Source organism: Panthera uncia (genome assembly GCF_023721935.1).
Source record: "Panthera uncia isolate 11264 chromosome C1 unlocalized genomic scaffold, Puncia_PCG_1.0 HiC_scaffold_3, whole genome shotgun sequence".
NCBI classification, from domain to species: Eukaryota; Metazoa; Chordata; class Mammalia; order Carnivora; family Felidae; genus Panthera; species Panthera uncia.
In genome coordinates this window covers 71,718,781-71,735,986 of record NW_026057584.1, presented here as the reverse complement: position 1 = coordinate 71,735,986, position 17,206 = coordinate 71,718,781, and the positions used below count along the sequence as shown (strand labels likewise).

The window sequence follows — 17,206 nt, the reverse complement described above, 5'->3', positions numbered from 1 at the left end:
TTATCTGGTTTATTTTTAATAAAAATGTGGCAGTCTAGAAATAATATAAATAATATATATAAATATAATAGAGATATATATCTATAGATTATATGGTGTCTATAATATAGACATAATAGACATATAGACATAATATAAATATATCTATATTATATATATTTACATATATATTTCTATATATAATATACATATTATATATATTTATATCTATATATTATAGACATATTTCTAGACAACATAAATAATATAAATAATGTAAATAATATAAATAAAAAATAAATAACATAAATAAAACATAACAAATATATAGATATAAATATATAATATATTATATATAGATTTATATATTAGAGATAAATATATAATATTTATATATAAATATATATAATCTATATTATATATATAGATTATATATTATTTGTTATTTCTAGACAATGCTGATTTTTATTTATTAAAAATAAACCAGATAATTATCTGATTAGTAACTGCTCATATATATGTTTATATTATTTCTAGACAACACCACATTATTTATATAGATTATATAGATGCATATAGATATAATGTCACATTATTTATATAGATAAAATATATATATAAATAATATACAAATAATATAAAATATTTAGGGCACTATATTCATCCCTTTGCCAAATGTTTAATTGAGAGAAGAAGGGATAAAATATTAGTAATATAAGAACTACAAAATGTCTTTCAGGGCAGAAACCATGTCTTTGTCAAGTTCCACATCCCAGGCACCAAGCAGGTGTTAAAGGAATGTTCAGCTCCTTCAGACTTACCATTTTTGAAGAATTAAATATGTCTAATGTGCAAATTAGCCAGAGAGATACTGTGTTTCTGGAAACCATGAAATTTAGAACAAAAGCCATCCTTGTTCTGCATGTCTGGGCCTTGATGCTTTTTAGAAGGCAGTGATGTTCGTGTTAAATGGTCTCAATTTCCTGGACAGTGTAAATTGTACTTAATGTTGATTTTCAAAAACAGCTGTTTAAACCTCACATATCCATACTTTTATTTTTCAGCTTCTATTGCCTTACCAAATCCTAGTTTGTCAGCATTAGGAAGAGTGAAGGAGCTTAGCATTCTAGGGTAATTTTTTTTCATTGTAATTTAAAAACACATAACATAAAAGTTACCATCTTAACCATTTCTAAGTGAAGAGTTCACTGGTGCTAAGTACACTTAACATTATTGTACAACTAATATCCACACTTTATCCTGTAAAACCGAAACTCTGTACCCAATAAATAAGACTGTTTCTCTCCTCCAGTCCCTGACAGTCACCATTCTACTTTGTGAATTGACCACTCTAGTACCTCATACAGGTGGAATCATAGAATATTTTTCCTTTTATAAACTGGCTTTATTTCACTTAGCATAATGTCTTCAAGGTTCATCCACCTTGTAGCATGTAACAGGATTTCCTTTTTTAAGGTTGAATAATATTCCACTGTATGTCTGTGCCACATTGTGTCAATCATTTCACCTGTCAGTGAACACTTGAGTTCACTCCACCTCTTGGCTATCGTGAATAGTCACAATTTACAATAGTCTACTGTGGCTATGCAGATATCTCTTCAGGATCCTGTAGATTCTTCAAGATTTATCTATATTCTTTTGGATATATACCCAGAAGTGGGATTGCTGGATCAAGTGGTAGTTATATTTTTAATTTTTTGAGGAACTTTCATACTGTGTCTAGAGTGTTTGCACCAGTTTACGTTCCCACCAGCAATGCTCAGGGGTCCTATTTCTTGACATCCTCGCCAACACTTTTTTTTTTTTTTTTTTTTTTTTTTTTGATACTGGCCATCCTAATAATGTGAGGTGATAATCTCATGGTTTTGATTTTCATTTCTCTAATGATTAATAATGTTGAGCATCTTCTCATATGCTTCTTAGTCATTTGTATATCACCTTTAGAGAAATGTATATTCATATCCTTTTTAAGATTGGGTTATTTGGGTTTCTTATTGTTGAGTTGTAGGAGTTCTTTATATATTATGGATATTAATCCTTCCAGTGTCATTTTGAATAATTGGTGGACTGTCAGATTCACATGAAAATCTAAGGTGACTTCTTTTCAGCAATTTGAGTAGCCCAAGTGATTTTTCCTCTGTGTTCCATTTCTGAGTGACTGCTGTCATACCACGTCAAATCAAGCTATGTACCATGGTCTCAAACCTTGCCTCTTTACATACCCAATATTTGAGTCTCTTTCCTAAGCCTTAAAGTGAGTAATAATTGGTTTTTTCTAATCTCAAGCTGCTAGTTTTTCTAGCTTGCTATACCCAGGCTGTGTGGGTCTGAGTGTTTCCAGAGGTCCCATTGCTGTAGACTGCCAGTATGTAGGAGCTGTTGTAGAAGTCTGCCTCCTAAGTAATTGGAGATGAAAATATGACTGTGGCCATCCCTGTGGTCTGGGAAGTTGATATACATATACTCCTCTGTGGTATATGAATGCATGTACATAACATGTCCCTCCCTAGGAGTGTTCACCCGCCTCCCTCATTGCTGATGGTAGAGTGGACTTTAGCTATAGATTATAGCCCTCTTTTCGGTTACCCGTTGGCTTCATTTCCATTAGGACCCTTCATGGCCAGAGGCGTTGAAGATCACAGTAAAGCTAAGACTGCCAGTTCCACCCCAGGATGCAGAGGTGGGTGGGGTGTGACACCTCTGCCACCAGCCACCCCTCAGGGCTCTGTCTCTCCCTGCAGGTACTGTATCTGGTTGAGAAGGGAGCCGTGATTGAGCACGTGGACCACAGCGGCATGCGCCCCTTGGATAGAGCCATTGGTTGTCGAAATACATCTGTAGTGGTTACACTGCTGAGAAAAGGAGCCAAATTAGGTCAGTGAACACCTCATCTCAGCAGCGGGAGAGGGAGGTTCACTTCAAATTCTAGAGTATGTCCGGGGCCATAAAGACTTACCTGATCCCAGGTTAAGAAGATGTCAGGTGCCTAGAGATTTCTTTTCTGTCCTCTACAAGGCTCATTTAAACACAGTCATTCAGAATGCTTAAATAACTCATGACATTATCACTGCAATGTGGGTAGAAAGCAGTGGCCAATGTTGAAAACCAGTCTAGAATTGTAGGGTGTTAGGGATGCCCGGGAGCCACAGCACTGAGCAGCTCCATTCAGCTCTTCGGAGGAGGCTGGTTATGTGGTTAAGAAAGCTCACAGGTGGCTCTGCTGAGCAGCTGAATTGGCAAACCACTGTTCTGGAGTAGTCCTAGTCGGGTAGGGTAGCCACAACTCCAGCAGTTTCTGTGAAGGAAAGTTCATGGGATTTTACTGGAAACTAGATGGGGGAGGGGTGTCACTGAAGGATAATGACAGGGCAGAGGGGACTCAGAGTAGGAAGAGCCTCGTTCTCTGTGCTTGGTCGGAGCGTGAGCCCCCACTCACAATGTGTGGGTAAAGAGCAACAAGAACATGGCTCTCGTAGTTTAATATGTCAGACCTTCAGCCAGCGGCAGCCCCCAGGAGGGGACTGTGGCAAAGATGAACAGATCTGATGTTACTAAGCAGTTCACAGTACCAGAAATTATTCTGAGCAGTTTCATGTTTTATCATAGTTAATCCTCACCTACCCTCTAAGTAGGTAGAGATAACACCATCATGTTGCAGAGGAGTAAACCAAGGCAAAGTGGAGGTAAATAGCTTCCCTAAGGTCATGGTAATCAGCAGAGTCAGTGGAGCAGAGTAGTCTGACTCTGAGACTGTCCTCTCTTAAGCATTATTCCCTGCACGTGCTCAGAAGTGGGGCTGGCGGCTGGAGAAACATGAGCTGTGACAAGAGGGCGGACCAACCAGACAGAGCCAACCTGTCTGGGCAGATGCAGTATAGACTGCAGCAGAGAGCGAGAGGCTGCTAAGAACACGTGCCTTCACTTACCAGCAGACATGGGCCCTGCAGGAAGCTAAGGAGATTATTCAGAAGCCATGTTTGATTTTCCCCAAAAATCCCAGCAGAAGGGAGGGATGGGCCTGGCTGCTCTGACGCCTTGGTTTCCCAGCACTCTTTTCATCAGAGTAACAGGTGCACGGGGTACAGCCTCCTCCCAGGAGCCTCATTCAGCGTGAGGCAGATTGGAAGAGAGACCAACTCCTGGGGGTCCTGCTCCCTGTCCTTACTTGTACTGTTGTCTGGAGGCTGCAGGACACAGTATGCTGCCGTCTGTGACCTGGGCTGCCATCTGGCCCCAGCAGCAGTAAACTCCTTCCCTCCCAGAGCACTGACGTGCCTCTGAATGCATGTTTGTTTTGCAGGAAATGCCGCCTGGGCGATGGCTACTTCCAAACCTGATATTTTGATTATACTTTTACAGAAATTGATGGAGGAAGGAAACGTGATGTACAAAGTAAGTGGTATCGCCCTTTTCTGGGATGTGACCGCCTACGAGCAACCTCTTAGTTTGGTGTGGACCGGGCAGGACCATGCTCCTGCCCACCACACCTGTAGCCAGGCTTCCGTGGATGCTCTGGGAGATGCACACCTGGCCTCGTGCCCAGGCTTTCATGTCTCCACAGCAGAGCCTTCAAGGTGGAAGGCCCTATTCTGTCGTTGAGAACTGTTATTTCTGAATGAATCCTCACAGCTATGACTGTGACATATGGCCTGAAGCCTTGGTGTGAAGGTAGAGTGGCCTCAAGCAGGACATTCCTTAATTCAGGAAAGGGCCACTCAGGAGACATTTTCTGAAGAAAAGAATCGTTAAGTCTCCTAAGACTTTATTATCTTATTTTTAATAGTTGTAAGCTTCTGCAATTTGAAACAGTTTCTAGAGATATTTTTACTTAAGATAGTCAAGGAATATATAATACTCAGTTACTGAGGAGATGATTTTTTCCCCATTTTCCCTTAGAAATGGAAATATAAAGATTAATAAAAGTAAACATTTTAAATAAAATTTGAAGTAAAATTTCCAAAATAAGCCATTAGTTTAGATCAGAGGTCAGCAGACTTTTTCTGTAAAACGCCAGACAAGGAAATAGGCTTTGCCATATGGTCTCTGTCACTGCTCTCCAGCTTTGCTGCTGTGGGATGAAAGCAGCCACAGGTGATACAGAACATATGGGTGTGGCCATGTCCCAGTCAAAGTGCATTTGTAAAAATGGGTGGCAGGCGAGATTTGGCCCAGAAGCTGTAGTGTGCCCACCCCTGGCTTAGATAGATGCTTAGGCCATAGACCTAGATCACTGTTCTTTCCAGGTCTGTATTAGACAGAAGTAAAAGTTCTGAAAATAAAACAAAAAACTGCATTATGACCATTTTAATCCTTTTATCAGGAGGCTGCTGCATGGACTGCATTTAGTTTTTCCCTTTTCTTTTTTTAATAATAACAAATATGTAGGCAAAAGCACGACCCAGCGGGGTTCCTGACTTGTAATCCGTTTGAAATTGAGTTCAGAGTATATGTTGTTGTGGCTTTGAAGTGGTTTTAATATGAATTTTGGTAGGCAATTATGTTAGAAATATCAAGCCATTTTCAGCAGACTTCACACCTGCTGTGCTATGGAACTGACTGAGCAAATTGATTTCTTTAGCCTTGAAAATGATGTGCGGTGCTGTTCCAGTTTTTAAAGCCCATACTTTAGTTCCTCTCACAAATGATTATTCTACAGCAAGCTCTAGGTTTCTCCACAAGACTGTACTTGCTTTGGGAAGAGCATCATTTCTTTATCTGATTTCTATCGTTACAGTTAGCATTAAAGTATTGGTCGAGGAAGGATCATTCCTGAAATGGTTTTCAAAAATATATAACAGAGAGGATAATCTGATGTATTAAGATTGATGGTCATCAATTAGGCAGTTTACAGACTGTTTCCTAGAAAACCAGTTTGTGCCTTCCGCGTGAAGCACGTCGTGCAGAAGTCTGTGCGGACAGCTAGTCTGTGCAGGCTCATGCTGGTCAGGGCACTGTGTCCTCTGCAGGACCCTTCCATGTGCTCGGATGGTTTGGGTTGCGGGATGAGAGGGACGCGGAAACCTCACCAGGGTCTTCAAGTTGCGGGAGGCTGTTCATCTTGAAGCATCCGGGAAAGGATCAATTTCTGTGCCTTTTTTGATTCCTAGAAAGGGAAGATGAAAGAGGCAGCCCAGAGGTACCAGTATGCCTTAAGGAAGTTTCCGCGGGAAGGATTTGGAGAGGACATGAGACCATTCAATGAGCTAAGAGTTTCCCTCTATCTCAATTTGTCTCGCTGCCGAAGAAAAACAAATGTAAGCTGTGGGCCCTTAACCTTAGTCTGTTCCTTTAGCGGTAGAGTGTTTTCTAGCGGTGAAGGCCAGCCCTTATGCAGACCGAGTCACGGAGCCTCCTGTGTGGTTTGTTTGCACGTTGCTGTGAACTTGGCGTGTGGGGGGGCTGCTTCTCCTTAGGTGGCCGTCACTGCGTCCTTAGAGTGCTGAGGGAATGCACTTGGAAGGCACTTTCCTCGGCCTCAGCAGTGACAGGCGAGCCGGCTGCCGCTCCTCCCCTTGCCAACATGCACTTCTGTCACGGGCCACCCTTCCCAGACTCAAAAGGGTGCTGTAAAGTTCAACACGGATGTGTTATAATCCGTATGCCAGTAACCGGTTAATTTGTAGTTCTCAGTAGTTAACTAATAGTTAATTTGTAAACAGAAACTATAGATGTGCTTCAGTACTTCTTTCTCCTGCTTTTTGTTGCTATTGTTGTTCATTTCATCTTCTCACCACTGACTCCATTGACCGCCTGCTTCTATGCCCGCGAATGCGGCCCACCTTGCCGTTGCAGTGAGTGGGCGTCTCCGTCCCTCTTGGAATCTGACCCTCCGTGCGCCTGCGCGTTGCGTGCTCTCCTGCCTTCTGGTGCGCTGCTTCTACCCGCTGTCCCGAGTCGTCCGTTTTTTACTTCTCTACCGGGTTCTTCTCTTAAAATATGAATAAGCATTAATTATCTCCTAACTTTACTTATTTTAAACTCCTTAACTTTAAAGCAAAATAAATAAAACTTATGTTGCCCTTTACCTATTCAGTTACGTCCCAGTTCTCTGCTAACCTTGAGAGGAAATCTGTTAAAAAGATGTCTGTACTCATGTCTCAGTGCTTCTTTTGACTCCTGTATTTAAATGTTGACACCAGGACTTTGGCATGGCGGAAGAATTTGCTTCCAAGGCTCTCGAATTGAAACCAAAGTCCTATGAAGCCTTTTATGCCAGGGCAAGAGCGAAGAGAAATAGCAGGTACTGTCTGGGGTCTGATCTATGACTAAGGAAGCCTTCTTGTGTCTGTTTGGTATCAAAGCTGCTGTTGACTTTGGGAGTTTCTGATTCACCAGCATTGCTCTAATGACTCTCCTCCCTTTTGATACTAAATTGGTAGCTTCCAAGGGGCACAGCAGTGGATATTATCAGTGATGGCTAGACTTTTGTTTTCTCCTAACATCCCAGTAACTGTTCCTTCCCTGCACACTTGCTGCAACACAGAATCTGTATTAGTCTGTGCTCACAGGGAACCTGCCAGCTAGAGACATTAGAGCAGGGGAGGTGGGGAAGGGAAGATAATACTATAAGGCTTTTGGGTTAGAGATGGACACGGTGAGAGGCAATGGTGAAGAAAACTAAGAGGATTCTAACACCCACTGGTTTATGTCTGTTCCTGCTCCTGGGCCAGTGGTGGTTAGAGATGTATGGGCCCTGGCATGGTGCAGGTGTGGGTCAGAGTTCACTCCCACCTAGTGGAGTAGCTCTAAGCTCGTGTAGAATAGCTCCTGTCCACCACAGTAGGTGTGCCAAACTCACTCAGCTGCCTTTTTTTTTTTTAAAGATTTTATTGTTAAGTAGTCTCTACACCCAATGTGTGGCTCAAACTCATAACCCCAAGATCAAGAGTTGAGTACTTCACCAGCTGAGCCAGCCAGGCGCCCCCCTCCCCTTCTCTTTCTTTTCAGCAGAACTGTTTTATGAACAGTTACATTGGGAGCATGCTCTTACGTGGCTCCTAACCATATCCTCTGCTTTCACGTATAGGCAGTTTGCCGCGGCTCTGGCTGACCTCCGGGAAGCTGTGAAGCTCTGTCCCACCAATCAGGAAATCAGGAGGCTGGTGGCCCGCGTCGAGGAGGAATGCAAGCAGCTCCAGAGGAGCCAGCAGCAGAAACAGCAGTGCCCAGCACCAGCCCCACCCAATGACTCCGACAACGAGGAGGACGCTCCGACCCCTGGGTTAAATGACCACTTCCATCTTGAGGAGGCTGGGGAAGAAGAAACTTCCTCCCAGGAAGAGTCTATTTCCCCACCGCCCAGGTCTCAGCCATCTTCCTGTGTCCCCTCTCCGTATATCCGAAACCTTCAAGAAGGGTTACAGTCCAAAGTCAGGCCGGTGTCCCCGCAGCACAGGCCAGGCATCGGTAAGGCCCCGAGGGAAGCTGTAGCTCCGCCCGGGCTTGTCCTGCAGCCCACCCGGCAGGCACAGATCGTGAAGACCAACCAACATCTGGGTGCTGGACAGGCCGGCGTGAGAAACGGTAGCACAAAAATGCAGGTCGCTGCTCAGAATCCTCCCCCGAGCCCTATGCCAGGTGGGATCCCTGCAGCTCCCGGTGGTGGCAGAACCCAGCGTTTGGAGGGCACGGGCACTTTGACTGTGGGCGCCGGGTCTGGCCATTTTGGAGAGAGGCTGGGCCCCAGCCACGGTGTCCAGCTGCAGCACAGAGAGGGCAGTGCTGCCTACCCCTTACCGAGCAAGGTAAAGACTGCAGAGAGGCTTCTGTCTCACGTCTCCGTAGCCGTGGATGTAGCCCCTCTCAACCAGGGCGGGCCAGTGAGCTGCGGTGACGGGCGACACCCGGCTTCCCTCACCAGCTCAGGCTCTTCTGGTTCTCCGTCTGGCAGCATAAAGATGTCAAGTTCAACCAGTAGTTTGACTTCAAGCAGCAGTTTCTCAGATGGCTTCAAAGTCCAAGGACCGGATGCTCGCATTAAAGACAAGGTTGTTAGCCAGAGTCAAAGTGGGACAGCCGAGCACAGACCACGCAGTACTCCGTTCATGGGCATCATGGATAAGACTGCAAGGTTCCAGCAGCAGAACAATCCTCCAAACCGTACCTGGCACTGTCAGGTGCCGGAGGGGCTACTGCTGAACACGTCCTCTGCAGCCGGCTTGCAATCCTTGAACTCTGAGAAGCCCTCTTTCAAACAAGCAGGAGGATATAGTAGCCAAGCCAAAACCTGTGCTGTTTCTACCCTGGGTGGAAGTGTCCATAATGGGTCACAGGTGAAGGAGCTAGAAGAAAAGAAATGCCAAATTCCGGTCCACTGTCAAGATAGCAGGATCACTAAGACTGTTTCTCATCTGTATCAGGAAAGTATCTCCAAACAGCAGCCTCATGTCAGTAATGAAGCTCACAGGAGTCACCTCCCTTCAGCAAAACCAAAGCGATCATTCATAGAGTCAAATGTGTGAGCCTTAAGAGAGACGCATATGTGGGATTGGGGAAACCGTGTGCCAGCTCCTGGTGGTGATTCAGAGGTTTTTCGTGAGAAAAATTACCTTGTAGCCATGTATTTTTTTTTCTTTATTCCTTGGGGGTGGGTCAGATGCCACTGATACATATAAAATATGGGATAAAATTTCTTTAATAAATAGCTAGGAGTCACCATAAATAAGAATGCTAACCAGAATGAAAATTTATAATTAGTTATGCCTATTAAGTTAAAAAATTTAAGACCACCAAGAAGACATTAACTCATGGTTTTCTCTTATGAAATTGTTTGGTTTTTACCACTTTTCTCCTAGCGTTTGCTATGTGGTAAAATCATAATATTTCTTAGAGAATGTAAATGTCTAAGTGATAGGTTTAACTCATGACAAATATCCAGATGATGTATTCTGGAAAAGATGGAATCTTCAAGTTTCAGTTCCATTGAGTCAAATCCCAGTTTTTACATATAAATATATACAAATTTCTGGCTGAACATGTGTGACTATAAATGTTATACAGCTGATTCTTTTCATTTTTTTTTAAGCAAAATACAAGAATATCCAAGTATTGTTACCTTCATAGTAGTTCTCTTTTATTTCCATGTTAGGGTTCTCACTAAAAACATTTTTATAGCACCTTTTTGGAATTATATTCCCACTTCAAGGTGTTTATAATATTTGGAAATAGTATAAAGCCATTTGGAAGCAGGATTGGTGGTCAGGTTGGATTTGGACTAAACTAAGGATACAGCTTTCTTTACGATATGTAAATTCGCTCTCAGCTGGTTCCCAAACTGCTTTTAACAATGATACCATTCCTGGAACAAGCCCTCCAGTGTCCTTTAAGGACAGTATTTAATTTGGATAGTTAAGGTATGGTTAGTTGTTGCTTTTGTTTCATTATACAATCATTACTTTATAGTCACATGTTGTACATATTAAATAGCCAAGTTGTATTCTGACTTGTAAATATAACTATTTCAAGTAGTTAATCATAAAACAACCTCATATATTTGCATGTTCTTTGTAAGCTTCATTCATGCTGGTTGTTGCACTGAACGATATATTACTATGGCATGTTAACAGTATACCAGTAACAGCACTTTATCTCATTTATATGAACACCTTTGAGGTGCTACTTAAGTCCTAACTGATGTATTATTCATTTGTAAAGATAAGGTACAGCAATGAGCCTTGGTTTAAAGGTATTTTTATATGAAAATGATGTGCTATTGGAGGATGTTAAAATGCTAGTTTGAGAGAGGTAGGAGAATAGTTGTTTTATATGGTGGGATGTGAAATTTATTTTCTAGAATTGGGGAGAAGTAAGTTCTATATTTACAGAAAGTTTTAAAAATGAATCGTTGTAACGACGTTCCTCTGAGCATCATTATGGTTTTGTACGAACAGGAAATGTGTCATTCTTCAACATTTGTGCCTGAGTGTGAACGGTGTACTTTGTACAGCTTTATCATTTTTCTAGGCTTTCCCTGAGTTCTGCTAGAAGTACTTTGGCTTATTTATTGTTTGTTGTTTTCTTTAATATTTGTGAAAGTCTTACTCTTGTTATGTAGTTTTGTTTCTGCACAACTACTGTACTTTTCCATATGGAATAAAGAGTATTAATAGAATTTGTTTTGTATTAAATGAAACAGTGGATAAGTAGAGACTATCCTGAGGACAATGCTTTGCCTTGGTTTAATCCTGGGGGATCTTGTTACCCTCAAGAAAAGATGAAAAGTCTATTTTTATAGTAATACTACCACATGCATATTAAATGTCATTCAATAATAATTTCAGAACAAGGGTGACAGCACCAAGAGATCCCAGAATACTCAATGGTTAACATGAATCTTTTTGCCTGAACTAGGAAGAGCATTCTGTAATTCTCTGTTCCAGAAATCTTGGTGTCTGTTTTGACAGGGAACAGGATCCCTTTAGTACTGTCAGTCACTCTCAAACACTTTGGTCAGACACCAAACTGTGTTGATGATGAAAGTTCTTCACGTTTGTATCATCATTCAGTTAGTCTTTATACCCACATAGTTCTGTATCAGGGTAGGATAAATGAACATCAAACTGGGTTGTACTGGGATAAAACCCTGATATGCAATCCGGTACTGCTTCAGGTACTGTCTGGGTGTGGCTGTTACAGCAAGGCTGGGTATCTGCAGCCCTTCTTTAAAGCTAAATATTAAACTAGTTCAAAAGCAAAAACAAAAACAGGTGGGAGGAAAAGCATCATTGGCCCATAAATGTTGAATGACTTTTGCTACGAAGCTGATGTGACTACAGGAATTTATTATAGACTACGTTATGATTTTGACATAGTCTTACAGATATTTGGTCCAGTTCCCCCAGAAAGAAGTGCAGTCTTCTTGGGAAGCTCTGGTCAGTCCTGAGAGCCAGTGAGCGCTGCTCCCACGAACACCTGAGTGAACAGTTGGGCCTGGGAGTGTAGCCGAGGGGCCTTGTGGTGTCCCTTCCTGTGGATGGGTTTGGATTTTGGTGTGGGAGCGGGGAGGAGGCGCTGTCTGGCTTTGGTTTGCGTACATGACTAGAAGTACTTCACTTTAGTAAGTTACTGGCATCTTAGTTTTCAGCCACAGGAAACCATGATGGTGAAATGTAGAAAAGAAAATCACCTTTAACACATTTAAGAGATAACCAGTCTTTTATTGTGTTTTCTATCAATGACGTCAATAATTTTTAGTAATTTTTATGTAAAAAACCAGTGTGCCTCCTTTGGAAAATAAGTCTACCAAAACAAATATTTGGCCCAGTGGTGGACTCTAGGAATTAAAATCTTTTGTTAAAATTAGGTTAACATACTTTCTCTATAGAATACAATAGAAAAGCACCTAATGCCTGTTCCAACTTTTTTTTGGTCTTCACTTGAACGTAAGCAGCATGGGTGGTATGAAAAAGAAAATCCTCTTGTAGAATCACAGATTGTAAATCCCAGCTATGACACAAAGGAAATAAAATTCAGTAATACATTAGGATGACAGAAATTTTACAAAGCAGTTAAAAGATAATTGGGAAATTTTTGTGGTAGCTAAGCTTTCCATGTCTGTAAACATGTAGCATATTAGCTGTAAATTTATAAAATATAGGAAAAGAATATATACATAATTACATCACTCTTCCCCTCTCATTTCTGAGTTTTTGAATTTTAGAACAGCTAAAATGAGGGTTTTGGGGGCACAGAATCTTGGTTCCTGCCTTGGTTCCAGTTGAGTTCTGACCAGCCTTCCCACTAATGGCTTTCATTCTGGGAAACAACTTACAAAAGGTATGTGAAGTCAATACCACCTCAGCTTTGTGAACTGGAAGTTTTCTTCTTGTGAATGCTTATCAGGATGTCGTATTAAATATCAACCTATTGTGTAAAAATGTATAGTTACCCTAGCTTAGGATATATGAGAACTTCAAGGATTCTGAACTTTAAAAGGAGGCCAATTTAGTACTTTATTTCAACAAAGTCAACTTGACATATTCATGATAATTGATTCCATCTAACTTGTACACAGGTTTGGACTGCAGGGAAAAATCAGTGCCACCTTGTAAATTTAGAATCCAATAAAACTGCTCATTAAACATGTCCAGGTGATTTTCCCAGTTTAGTCATAAATCTAGTTATTTTGCTACAAATTCTCTCTAGAAGGATTCCAAAGAGTTATCAAATTAATGGCTATTAACTAGGATTTTAATGTTATACTCTAGATTATTCTGATGTTTGGTTTTAATGAGAATATGACCTACATCTAGCAAGAATCAATTTTGCGTATTGCAATTTTAAGTCAAAGTAAAACTTTATTTCTCCACAGATTATCTTTCACGTACAAAAAAGGCTTTTATAGTAGGAAAGGAGGTCAGATATATTATTTTGTCCATATAATTCAAAGAATAAGTTTTTACGGGTAAGTAAATTCACTTTTCTCCTGTTTTGCTTTAATATCTGATTAGTATTTACCTTGAAATCATTCAAATGAGATCACTGAAAAATATATACAATATAAACTATTTTATTTTTGATGTGTCTCCAGCCATCGGCTAATGGCCATTTTCAGAGTCCTGTTTGGTGTAAGTACCACTGAAGGAAGAACAAGATTTGTCATGGGACTTGTACGTTTCTTTTTGCTGATCCAATTTTCCATTGCTTCCTTTTCATATGAATAGCCATCTAAAAAAAAAAACAACAACAACAACAACACAAATTATTTGCAATTTCGGGAGGCTGGGATTTACTAAAATGAGTTGGGTATACCAGCTCCACTGCCAAGGCCATCACTGTTATTTAAGTGGGAGTCTTGTATCACTACTCCTAAAATACTTCTGCCACAACACCCTAAATATTCCTTAGAAGATGCGTTGAGATTGTATAAATTACCTTGAATAGTGTCAATATTTTACGGATAATTTTGAACACAAAAACTATTAAAGAAAAAAAGAGAGACCCTGTCCAAAATTCAGATATGGCAGAAAGGAAGAAAGGAAAAGAGCCAGGGAAAGGTGAGTGGTGGTGATGATAAATGGCTTCATTAGAGCTGTTAGCGACGTGTGAAAATTAATATGGCTAAAGAGAAGAGCCTTAGGAGTAACTCAGCAAAACTTTGACATACGGAAAACTCAGGGAACCAGATACCAAGAGATTATAAAACTCACCCCACTAAGGACTTGACAGTAAAGGGATTTGTGATTAAAAAAAAAAAATTCCACTGGCTAATCCATGTGCTTAATACCACATCTGTGCAAAATTCTTTATATGTATAGCAAAGGTAAAGCTTTGTTTTTATATATGTATATACTTTTAGTTCTTTCACAAAATCTTCCTTCCTAATTACATTTACACATTTATTTGCTTTAATTTATGATACGTACAACAGTTTCAAACTAACAGTGCCAATATATTGCTAACATAAGACTGACAGAAATTGCGGATTTCTTTCTGGCTCTTTGTGTCACCAAAAATAGATCCCGTAGGGCTTCTAACTGAAATACTGTGAAAATCACTGGGGTAAAAAAAAATTCTTCCATTTCATTATGTCACCACTTTGACATACAACTATGTTCATTTGCTTCCCTCTTTATCCTCTCACTTTTTAGATTGGTTTGTCTTTCATGATTTATCTCCGTAAAACACTTAAGTGAATTCCAAGTAAAAACTATAAAAGAAGGTGCATTCGGAGGAGTCTAATCAGTCTCTGTTCAACACCTGTTCCCTACCTTCCCATACAGGGAACTATGTACACTTCTGTTTATCCTTTTGTTTTCTGAAAATATAAGCAACTGTATGCGTACACACAATACAAACATTCTTACATGAGAGCTAGCATACTGTACACTACTTTGTACCTGCTTCGTTTTCACTTAACTGTAACTTGCTTTTTTATTCCTCCCCTCCCCCCACAGTAGTCCACTGTATGGATGGACTGTATGGAGGCATTGATGGGCATCTCGGTTGTTTCCAACCTTTGCCTTGTACAAATAGTGCTGGGATGGACAGTCTTGTTTTTGGAGAGATTCCAGAAGTAGGACTGCTGCATTACAGGGTATACGTAATTTTGCTAGATATTCACTAGATAAGAGTATATATAATTTCGCTAGCAACATTAATAAGAATGCTTTTTCCCCCAAGAGCTTCATCAAAAGAATATGTTGTCAAATCAGATTTTTACCAGTCTCTCACGAACACTGCTATAGGATGTCGGGTAGCTTTATTTTGAGGGAGCTAGAATTTTTTTTTTTTTTTTTTTTTTTACATTTAAGAGCCATTTGCTTTTCTTTGTCCTGTGAACTGTTAATATTTTTGATTTTGGCCCATTTTTCCATTGAGTTGACCTTTACTTAGGAAGATTTTTTCCTTTTTAAACATTAAGATATAATTGACATATTAGTTTCAGATTGCACAATTCTTCACTATATTGTGAAATGATCACTATAGGTCTCATAAACATCCATCATGATGTACAATTACAATTTTTTCCTTTTTCTTGTGATGGGAGACTTTTAAGATTTCTGTTACGGTTAAAGGGGAGAGGAAGGTACAGGCTTCCAGTTAAGGAATGAATAAGTCATGGGGATGAAAGGTACAGCACAGGGAATATAGTATATATTATATATGGTATAGCATTCATTACGCTCTACTTACCACAAATGTATATAATATATATACTATACATTTTGTATAGTATATACATTATATATGTAATACATTATATATTATATATACATTATGTTTAATATATATTATATACATTTGTGGTAAGCAGAGCATAATGAATGCATACAGTTGTTGAAATCCCTATGCCTCACAAACTGTGTCAGGTAGACTTCAATTTTTAAAAATCTTAGCAAGTTTCTAATATACAATACAGTATTATTAACTATAGTCACCATGCTGTACATTATATCCCTAGGACTGCTCATGTTATAACTGGAAGTTTGTGTCTTTTGACTACCTTCACATTTCAGTGGTTGTCAGAGATGGGGGGTAGGGGGCCAATTTGTTCTCCATATCCATGAATTCAGTGTTTTGTCTTAGATTCTACATGTGAGTGAGATCAATGGGTCTCTTTCTCTGACTTATTTTACTTAGCACAATGCCCTCAAGGTCTATCCATGATGGCACAAATGTCAGGATGATTCTTCTTCTTTTTTTTTTTTTTTTTAATGGCTGAGTTACATTCCATTGTGTACATATATATTTTCTTCATACATTCATCCACTGGTGGACACGGGTTATTATGTCTTGGCTATTCTAAATATTGGCAATGAATGTGGAGGTACAGACATCTTTTGAAATTAGTGACTTGCTTCCTTTGAATAAATACCCAGAAGGGGGTTGCTGGATCATAAGGTAGTTCTATTTTTAATTTTGGGGGGGGGGGAATCTCCATATTTTTCATAGTGATTGCACCAACTTACATTCCAACAAAACAGTGCATAAGAGTTCCCTTTTCTCCACATCCTCACCAACACTACATTTTTTGTTTTTATATATTTTATTTTTTTTATTCTGCCTCCCTTGAGAGAATGTGGACCCATAGTTACTGTATTCTCTATCCCTTGGTCTCTTTTTGGTGTTTTTATTTATTTATTCATTTATTTAAATATGTAATTTATTGTCAGGTTGGTTTCCAGTGCTCATCCCAACAGGTGCCCTCCTCAATGCCCATCACCCACTTTTCCCTCCCACCCCCCATCAACCCTCAGTTTATTCTCAGTTTTTAAGAGTCTCTTATGGTTTGCCTCCCTCCCTCTTTTTTTTTTTTTTTCCCTTCCCCACCCCCATGGCGTTCTGTTAAGTTTCTCAGGATCCACATAAGAGTGAAAACATATGGTATCTGTCTTTCTCTGTATGACTTATTTCACTTAGTATAATACTCTCCAGTTCCATCCACGTTGCTACAAAAGGCCATATTTCATTCTTTCTCATTGCCAAGTAGTATTCCATTGTGTATATAAACCATAATTTCTTTATCCATTCATCAGTTGATGGACATTTAGGCTCTTTCCGTAATTTGGCTATTGTTCAAAGTGCTGCTATAAATATTGGGGTACAAGTGCCCCTATGCATTGTCTCCTGTATCCCTTGGGTAAATTCCTAGCAGTGCTATTGCTGGGTCATAGAGTAGATCTATTTTTAATTTTTTGAGGAACCTCCACACTTTTCCAGAGTGGCTGCGCCAGTTTGCATTCCCACCAACAGTGCAAGAGGGTTC

At 40.0% G+C, this 17,206-nt stretch overlaps 2 protein-coding genes across 4 annotated transcripts in view; one reads left to right on the top strand and one right to left on the bottom strand.

Moving 5' to 3' along the window:
* Positions 1-11,110, top strand: part of TANC1 (tetratricopeptide repeat, ankyrin repeat and coiled-coil containing 1) — a gene marked incomplete at its 5' end in the record, with an annotated part of 90,369 nt that extends 79,259 nt beyond the window's left edge. Inside the window, 5 exons of the mRNA XM_049616110.1 lie at positions 2,742-2,874; positions 4,301-4,392; positions 6,108-6,254; positions 7,140-7,240; positions 8,027-11,110. Coding sequence (XP_049472067.1) covers positions 2,742-2,874; positions 4,301-4,392; positions 6,108-6,254; positions 7,140-7,240; positions 8,027-9,461 — 1,908 coding nt within the window. The remainder of the gene's footprint in view (positions 1-2,741; positions 2,875-4,300; positions 4,393-6,107; positions 6,255-7,139; positions 7,241-8,026) is intronic.
* An 809-nt stretch (positions 11,111-11,919) lies between these two features.
* WDSUB1 (WD repeat, sterile alpha motif and U-box domain containing 1) overlaps positions 11,920-17,206 on the bottom strand; it is a 53,135-nt gene continuing 47,848 nt past the window's right edge. For 2 of the 3 annotated variants that reach the window (XM_049616126.1, XM_049616127.1), the window contains exon 11: positions 11,920-13,665. In XM_049616126.1, coding sequence (XP_049472083.1) covers positions 13,508-13,665 — 158 coding nt within the window. In that variant the 3' untranslated portion in view covers positions 11,920-13,507. The remainder of the gene's footprint in view (positions 13,666-17,206) is intronic. The other variant, XM_049616128.1, reaches the window with a different exon arrangement.